The 9,592-nt window shown below is 42.1% G+C and overlaps 1 protein-coding gene and 1 long non-coding RNA gene across 2 annotated transcripts; one reads left to right on the top strand and one right to left on the bottom strand.

Annotated features, from left to right (window-relative positions):
* The first annotated feature begins 153 nt into the window (after positions 1-153).
* LOC125941743 (uncharacterized) lies at positions 154-2,830 on the top strand. Its single transcript, XR_007464578.1, has 3 exons — positions 154-374; positions 1,118-2,203; positions 2,362-2,830. It is a non-coding gene; the product is annotated as an uncharacterized LOC125941743 (long non-coding RNA).
* A 23-nt stretch (positions 2,831-2,853) lies between these two features.
* On the bottom strand, positions 2,854-9,264 carry LOC119434699 (uncharacterized). Its single transcript, XM_037701787.2, has 4 exons — positions 8,810-9,264; positions 7,108-7,269; positions 3,866-3,927; positions 2,854-3,191 (listed from the first exon to the last, which is right to left on the bottom strand). Exons 1-4 carry the CDS (start codon positions 8,897-8,899, stop codon positions 3,146-3,148), a joined length of 360 nt encoding a protein of 119 aa, XP_037557715.1. The 5' UTR covers positions 8,900-9,264; the 3' UTR covers positions 2,854-3,145.
* Between the last annotated feature and the right edge of the window lie 328 nt (positions 9,265-9,592).

Here is a 9,592-nt window from a genome sequence, read left to right as displayed (position 1 = left end):
ATTTCGCGTACAGGAAGAGATAAGACTTTACTGCGTTCGGTAGTGTCGGCTTTCTAGCGTATCTGACGACATCGACGCGCACGACACGTTTTTGGGCATAATTAAACGCAAAGACGATTGTGCTGCCATCTGCTGCTTTGCAATATGAACGACCACGTGACATTTTTTTTTTTTTTTTTTTCCTTTTTTTCCCCCGACTCAGGCGGGTGTTTGTGGCGGTGGCATGAGGCTTCACTTGGTTGTAACCTGTTATAACTTATTCATTTTGCGCTGCTCAAAAACTTTTGCGCGCTGCTAGTGTGCGACGTCAACCGAATGATGACCGCTTGTGCGTATTTCTCGTACACGGGAAGGCTAGCTTCACTGCAATGTCGGTAAGCGAGATGGCGAAGTTGAATCATTCCTTTCTTGTCAGTTATTAAACATCGCATTTACTCGACTCTAGGCAACATTACTAAATACTGAGTAATCTAGTTACGTTGATTTTATGCGCCCGTTTATTTCGCACGATTGCCTAGTAATAATAATACTTGCATTCAATACAATTTTTTTTTCTTATGAGAGGAGGGGGGCAGATACAGTCAAGAGAATGCCGTGGCTTAATAGTCAATGTTTCCTGCCATAATAATAAAAAAAATTATAATGAATTTCGTGATTATTATTTGCTGCTTTAACGGCATATCTGTAACAACCTTCAAGTTATAACGCACTCCAGAAAACATGGCGAGCATGCACATTTGCAGGATGCACTGGGAACCTGGAAACTGCAGTGTTTGGTATTCTTCTTTCCTTTTTTTTCTATTAGCACTAGGTAGTTCTGTGCACAACTGCTCTTATGATGCAGCACCATATTTTTTACAATGAACTAATTTCCTTAGGTCTGCAGAAACTACTTAGTTGATACACTGTGCAGTGTAAATATTTGGTTCTGTGCAACAAAAGGGTGTGAGGGCACTAAGAGAAAAGCAGCTCATAGACAACAAACCTTACCTTTCCTTTACTTCCCACTTGTGGCCTTCTCTTGTTGCACAACACCCATTGATAACTCTAAACCAAGAAGCCTAGACCCGTTATGGTTCATGAGCCTGTTGTTATTCCACATTATTTTGTTGTGCAGCGATGTCTGAGAACCCCAAGGTGATCCTTGTGTTCAGCGGAAAGAGAAAGTCGGGAAAGGACTACATAACAGAGACACTGAGGAAAAGGTGAGCCCACAGTATGCCTTCTCACTGCACGGCTGCTGTACACGATGCAGAAACAGCAAGATATAATGGAAGGAATAACGTGACTCACAAGAGCAGTGGCACAAATGTAACCCACAAAACATTTCCCTATAGTGCCAACTCTATAAAGAGTTGGCACAGGCACTCTCGGTAGGCTAAAATAATCTAGCCGGTTCAAAAAGACGGGCTCTGCAAGTTCAGCCTGTGCCTGTACTTGCAAAAATTTGAAATGAATTTTGCACCAAACTATAAGCTACCAGAAATTGTAAAATAATTGTCATTACAACAACTGTAGAAAGCTATAAAAAAATAGGTATTTTACTATAAAAACGTATAAAGTTGGCAGATATGACATTGACTAACAAGTGAACGGCCCTTTCAAAACAAACTCAAATACAAGGTGCACATTGCACATTCACAGTCTTAAAACAAGTAGAATGTTTAACTTCAAAAATCTATTCAGAATGTCGCTTTATTTAACATGAAAGTACATTGCACATTGTATTTTTGTATGCATTTGGGAAGATATTCAAATTTTTATAATCGAAAAAATAAAAATGTCAATGACTAGTAGTCATATTACCATTGATTACAATCTAAATTGTGCTAAGTAAATGATGTGGTAGAGACTTCTGAAAACAACAGCTAACCTCGATAAATGAATTCAGTAAATTGGCAATTTGCTTCATTACATCGAAATTCGATCTTTGATGCAAATAAGTACAGTCGCCGATGGATTTTTATTACACGGAGGGGGCCGCAAAATTTTCCGAATTATCGGGCAATTGGAAACAGCAAATTTTAATTAGAACCATCATTTTGTTGAGATTCAGCAACGAAAGATATAACTTCATGCCGTGTCGACGATATTTTCACACCAGCCACGCTTTTGCTTGCACTCCGCCCTCGCAACAGATAGTATCGTCCACAGTGGGGCGACGCTATCATGAAAATCACCGGCAATGGGAAGCGAATGCTTTGTCTGCCCTCTGTCTTCAACGCGTCTCCGAAACTCAGAATTACGCAACCTAGCTCGCAGGAAGACAGCGCACGATGTCACACCATCTCAGCTCGCCCAACTTTGCACACGCGGCAGGTTGCCTCTAAAACAGGGTGCGCGGGCTGCGTATGTGCTCAGCCATGCCGACAGCCAGGCGCCGCCACGGCTGCGCTAGAAAGAAGACGCGCGCGCAACCTTCCCCCTACTCTCCCTCCGCTCTCGCGTGCACTTGATCGCATTTTACCACGAGCTCGCTGCCCCTTTCTCCTCGCAAGTGCGGAAAGACGGTGCTCATCAAGCCACCATCCTTCTCGGCGTACCTCAACACGTTCCCTCGCACGCTTTCACTCGCACCGAAAGCCTACAGCGTGCGTGGCGTGAAAAGATCGTATCGCAATTGGACTTCATACAGAACATTTAACTGTATATATTGCCTTTTTTTTTTTTGCACCTGAACAGCATGAATTCCTACAATTTGGAACACACACAATTTACTAGATCATTTTACGGCTGACTCAGTAAAAACGAGCCCCAGTCAGCTTACACCAAGTGATACTGGTCATTCTGTTACACACACTGGCAGTTTCTTCAAATGTAAGCACCTTCCTGAGTCAGTGAGCTGCCAGTGAGCTTTCTCTTGAATAGCCCTATATCACGTAATCTGAGACTACAATGCTGTAAATGTTCGTATGGGTAAATGACTTTAATGAGTTTCAGTTCATTAGGAAAGGTGTCAAGGAACATATACAATGGAATAAAACAAACTCAAGGCATGACACTTAATGCCTCAGAATGCAATGTGCTCAAGTGTAATCAAGCTTAAGCACCACTGGATGTCTTCTCCAAAAGCGTGTCTTATCAGGCATGACACTTCAAGCCTGGAAAAAGCTGCTAGGAGGCGTTACAATGAAAAGTGAGAATCCTAGGTGACCATGGAAGCTCCCTCCAAGGGCTTTTTAATGTCTGACCTGGAATAATAGCAAACACAAAATTAGCATGTCAAAAAAAAAAAAAAAAATAGCGTAGCTTGCACTGGAGGCGCAATGCTAAAGAGACAGCAGAGCTGATGGGCACCTAGCTAGTCCTGGCTTCAGGGCTAGGCTAAGCACTACCAAGTCATCCCCAGCATTTCCCGGAATTTATTGATTATTGATCGATCATCGATCAGCTATCGCAAGATATTGGCCATGTATTTAGGCTAGGGTAAGCACTACCAAGTCATCTCCAGCATTTTCTGAAATTTATTGATTATTGATCGATCACTGATTAGCTATTGATTCGCTATCGCAATGAATTGGCCAAGTATTTGGGTTAGGCTAAGCACTACCAAGTCATCCCCAGCATTTTCCGGAATTTATTGATCGATTATCGATTAGCTATTGATTGGCTATCGATGACTGACTAAGCTTAAGTAGTCCCAACCATGTTTAACTAGACTTAGGCAGGCTCAGCTTAGCTAGTTTACTTCGCTAGCTCAGCTTCGCTATGTGCCATTGCGTTTGGACCCTTTCTGCACTGCCACCAGGATCAGTCCACATTTTCTGTTTACGACAGACAGATTACGCTTGGCATAAACAGCTCCACTGTTAAAACACAAACAGCATTTATTTTGAAGTATTGGTGAACAAAGCATGAAACTTACTTTGGAGAGTAGTAACCCTTAACTTGCTGACGAGTCATGTCAATGACATCTTGAAGAGTGCACTAATAAGATTAGGAAAAAAAAAAGAGAACAAGACAAGGCCTTCAGAAACTGCCGATGGCAGCATTTTGCATTAGTATTTACAAATGAAAGCACACAATTTCCATACTGTGAATGTTAAGGCTACTAGGGAGAGATAACTTATTACATTAACAGACTCAATTCTTGACTGTCCCAAATAAAATGTTATATTTCGCTCTGTTCCTAACATGTATTATCACGAGTGCCAGTGCTGGTGTAACAGTGTGACTTAATGCATGCCGTGTAAATAAAATGTATTTTATATGCCTGCACATTACTGGAAAATAAAACTTAACCTCTTCTGAAGTTACCTTACATCCTTACATTGTTGCCTTAAAAGCACAAGGAAGAAGAAGACACAACTGAAAATAGCACTTGTCATTCTATCAAGGGCATAAATAGGGATATGTACTTGGGCCATGCGGCGGTCGCGACAGCACCATATGGGTAGAATAATAGACGAATAATGCAGAAATCAGTACGAAAATGTGTAATTTAACTGCCTGCAGAGCCGCAACAAACATTCTGCAACCAAAATTAAAGAAGGCTATTGCTTCGGTTCACAAAAGTAAAAGCAGGTAGCTAAAAAGGAAAGTAAAGGCGAAACGAAAGCCACAGATGATGCGGCTGAACTACCCATAGGCGGAAAGTTTCCATTTCTCCGGTAGCTTTCCGAAACCTACCCATGTGTATGTGTAGAGCCCCAGAGCCCCCCCCGTAGTCGGCGCCTATGGCACTACCCAATATCCAAGTGTGTTTGTTGCGAAACGCCACGTGTGCCAGGCTTTCGGTCAAAAGTGGTTATTGATGTCCTCGTAATTTTCGTATTCGCATGACAATTTTGATCATGATGCTAACTGTTAGAATAAACGGCAAAAATTTCTACGATTTTCAAAACTAATGAAGTCATACGTTTTCATAATTACTAGTTTATGGACCTGAAGGAACAGAGCTGTTTACTTGCATTGATTTTTGCTGCTTTGCTATCTAAAGGACAAACTTCACTCGGCGGGGAAGTTTAGCGAAGCGGTTAATGACTTTGGACACGTTGATGCTGACGTCTCTGTGGGCGTACAGAAGTGCCAGCCTAACCATGCGTTCCTCAGACATTGTAGAGCGCAAGTAGTTTTTTTAGTAATCTCATGTTAAAAAATATTCTCTCTGCGCTGGCAGTGGTCACTGGAAGGGTGACTAGAATCTGCAGCAGTTTGTACACATTTACATAGAACCTGCCGTCGCAATCTATTCCCCCCCTCCCTGGTGCTAAAACCTAAAAACACTCACTCCTTCGCTGTCATTGGCATCCTTGCTTAGGTACCTGGTACAAACATTAAGCTGTTCGATTCCAGCAATATCCGTTGTTTCGTCAGAAAGTATGGAGAAGCAGCCTGCAGCGTTCACTTTTGCATCTAGGCTTTCTTTGATAATTTCGCCACAAGTTTCTATAATTTGGTTACTGGGACAACTTTCCAAACGGTTCTTCAGATATGTATCTCCACAATCAGCTCGAATGCGAAGAAGCGTCGAAGAACCTGCAGTCGGAATGAGAGAGGGCATCTATTCTGGTGCTAAAACCTAAAAACACTCCTTCGATCATGTTGGCATCCTTGTTTAGGTACTTTGCACAAACAGTAAGTTAGCTGTTCGATTCCAGCAATATCCGTCGTTTCGTCATCAAGTATGGAGAAGCAGCCTGCAGCGTTTACTTCTGCATCTAGGCTTTATTTGATAATTTCACCACAAATTTCTATAATTTGGTTTTGTACCAACTGGGCTTAAAACCGAGGCATTATGGGGCAACTTTCCAAATGGTTCTTCAGATAGGTATCACCACAATCATGCAGCTCGCCCATGCGAAGAAGCACTCTGAAAATACCAGTATTTTAAGCGGGGGCATTGCTTAAATCCATAGCACCACTGTTCCTATGGTCACGGAGAGCCAGACCTTGTCGCCCGCAAAAAAAAGAAAAGAAAACTGCCTCAATAATAGGCCGTTAACTTCCTTCTGCTTTTTCTTATTCTACTTTGCCTGCCCTGGTCCAGCTGATCGATCACATTGGACGCGCTTCCTGAAAATATTTGGAGAAAATTATCAGCTGACAGTCACGGTGATATTTAGTATTTTCGTGTGTGTGCAAGATTGCGAGCGCGTGCTTCCATTTCCGGAACGGCTTGGACACGAGGGCTCCAGTGCGCGCATGTTGGCCCAAGTTTATGAGAACATTAAACCCATAAAGTTCCAGAATTTAAAAACTAAAGCATGCCTTTGGAAATGTCAGTGCACCTCTCGCGTCAAAAGTTTACGAGAACTTTATACCCATAAAGTTTCGGAATTGAAATCCATGCGCTCCGTAGATTCCGCGGCCGCTGCGAGATGCCGCAACGTGCCCGCTCGCTGGTTACGCCCCTGTAGGAGAGCCCTACATAATTTGCTGTTATACTTGTTTCTATGAACGTTTCGGTTTCAGTACACAGGAGGTGGTTGCATCACGATGTCATAACACGCTGGCTTCCTCTGTTCATGCAATCAGTAGTGGCTCCCACACACAAGCGCAGTCAGAAGACACGTGCACAGCATTCTTGTTTATTTTTTTTATGAGCAACATTATGATACCTAGCCATATTGCTACATGAAGTAAACAAACATTGCTGTGCACCATCACGTCACTATAATTATGATGACTACAGGTCCGACATGTGGAGGTAAGCTTTAGTATCAAGTTAAGGTATCTTGTGAGTGTTCCCCAATCTTCACACTAAGTGTGACCCCTGATGTGCGAAAAGCATGTGGTATAATTTTTACAATTTCAAAAATATGTGTCAGTACTCCTTAAAGTATGCTTGTGTGTGTGGGGGGAGGGGGGTCTTCACTAATATTTACAGAGCTCATTTTGCTGTGGAAACAACTATCATATGAAAGATGTTTAGCAGCTTCTATGATGAACTCTTCTGTAGGTTTTTTTTTTTTTTTTTTTCCCCTCTACAAAGAAGCAGATAGCGCCAAAACATTAACAAACAACAACACAAATCGGCCAGTCACGAATAAACTGTCACTGCTGCCTTTTGGGCCTAGTATAATGCAAGCAGCTAAAGACTATTAGCACTGCAATTGCTGCGACTGTATTTAGCTGCTTGGTGCCAATATAGACACATATAATTACCCGAATGTTGCTGCCTAGACGCCGCACAAAGCAGATATCCTCTTCATTGTCAAACATGGGATGGATGCCCATCTTGCTGATGTTGAGCATGGTGTTCCTTGGGTCAGAGCTATTCCATGAGAATATCTCAATCTCAACAACATACCGCAGCACCACTCCACCCTGGTTCATGTATGTTGGATTGAGAATAAAGAATCAACTGTACAATGCATGCAAGAAATATAGTGAATCGAGCAGCTTGTGCAATGGGCTAGTGTGTGTTGTATGTGGCAAATGTAAGCATGACATATGCAGTGTCTAAAAAAAAAAACATGGAAGAAATGGTTACTTATGTGTAAAATTTAAGTAAACACCTCACCTCCATTAGGGGGGCATTCTCTCATTTTCTACTGTATTCATTTAAATATAACATTATGCATGCATCCAAAATAAACATGAGATGCCTAAAAGTAAATATTTAAATGTTGGCTTATTTTAGGCCAAGCATTTCCATGTTGAGTCTGACACACACAGACTCAACATGATTAAAAAATCAATCTTGCTCATTCTGCCATGCACATAACCTTTTCTCGAAACACTATAGATGCCGAGGTGAGGTGAAGGGCTTATTCATCAGGTAACTTTCCTGTGACTTTTCCCTGAGATCATAGAACAACTGTATTTAAATTAAAGCACAAATTTATGCAAATGAAAGCACCCTTTCCCTCCCAAATCTCTAACACTCAAACCAAAAGATGGTGCTTGGAATCAAAATGTACTTCAAATTAATAATGTACTTTTCATCTCAAATACAATTATCAAGAGGTGAAGGAGGTGCTTAGAATTGCACGGTGCTTTATTTCACATTGATATGGTAGGCATGGCATGCAGGCACAAATGGGGCGCTCACATTAACTGCTTATTTGTATTTTTACAATACATGAACAGGTAATGTCAATCACAAAGGCGTTACATTTCAACCAGTGTACTTCTAATTCATGCAGCTTCAACTACCTGAATGTGGTGTCTGCAGGCTAATTTATCACAGGCACCTCAGTGCTGCAGCAAGGAATCTCAAGAGCTCAAGGGTGTAGGGACACATTCTAGAAAAAGCACTGACCACCACATTCACAAATGCGCCCCCAACTCTTTTGAATGGAGGGAAGCCTCTGGTTGAAATAGTCAATGCACTTGAACAATGCTTTTCAGCAATTCCTATGAAAAACCGTTGTTTGAGGAGCACCACTCAGTTACAATGCTTTCGAGTAGATTCTCAGAGTGCTTGATATTAAGTTTAGAGCTCATAAAATGCTGAGGAGTGTTACTGAATAGCGGCGACTATTTCAGCCAAGGGCTGGCACTGCTCTCCATATGACAGAGTCGAGGAGTTCGTGATTGCAAAGGTGACTTCATCTCCTGTCCAATGCTCTCACTATGTAGCTTTCTTATAAAATTATGTAAATATGTGCACTCATTTAAGTTCACTTAATAACTAGCACCAAATACAACCATATGTGCAATTGTGTGCATGTGCACATATACACTGCTGCATGAGATAGAACAAGAACAAGCTCGTACCAGGCACCAATATGCGTTGTAGTGCACGTTAAAGAACCCCAGGTGGTCAAAATTAATCCGGAGCCCTCCACTACGGCGTGCCTCATAATCAGAAGTGGTTTTGGCACGTCAAACCCCCGAAAGAAGAAGTATGACAGCAACTTACAACGTTCAGCTGAGCAGTGGCTTCGTTGTCACACCAGCATGGCCTCGAACACCGCAATTCATGCGGCCTAAACCGCTCTTTGGTGAGCATTTCATGACTGCACAAACAAGATCACAGGCTTCTCTCAATACAACAGGCCAATATAGCCAGACAAAAATGTAAAAGTAAACATCTTGTAATTAAATGATCTTGGCTATTATGTTGCACTAAGGAGTGGCCACCTATTACTGAGACAGGCAACATGGCAAGCATGACCCATGCTTAAAATGAAAGTGATCCAAGTAACTTCTGAAAGCACAATTCAGTAATGTAATAAGCGGGAGGGAAACAATGCTGGTCACCCTCATATCTTGGGATGACTTCCACTACAGATTCTTGGCCAGCTGTGGGCAAGGGGCCACTCCTCCAACCGTTAACAACCTCAACCACCAAGCACTACTGACGCCTCTTGTACTATTTGATAAAAGTGCATCTTATACCCGTGTCACACGGGCGTTTCGAAGGCCTTCCAACCAATAGTCAGTTGACTCAAAGGTCAAGTTCGAACTGCTACACGAGCGGTTTCGAAGGCCATCGAGTCAATAGTCTATCGAGTCAACGGAGCACTCCACAACTCTATCGAAATCTCGATGGCCTTTGAGCTACGGAAGCGGAAACAGCGCGAACATGCCCTCTCGTTCACAGTGTGCTCGTACTCATGGTTAGAAAGAACAAATCGAACCAAAACGCTCTAAAAATACTATATATGAGTGTTATTAATTATTCAATAAAGTATTTTTACCA

This window comes from Dermacentor silvarum, unplaced genomic scaffold, assembly GCF_013339745.2.
Source record: "Dermacentor silvarum isolate Dsil-2018 unplaced genomic scaffold, BIME_Dsil_1.4 Seq176, whole genome shotgun sequence".
NCBI lineage: Eukaryota > Metazoa > Arthropoda > Arachnida > Ixodida > Ixodidae > Dermacentor > Dermacentor silvarum.
Note: the sequence above shows the minus strand (reverse complement) of the source record. Positions and strands in the feature narration are given on the sequence as shown.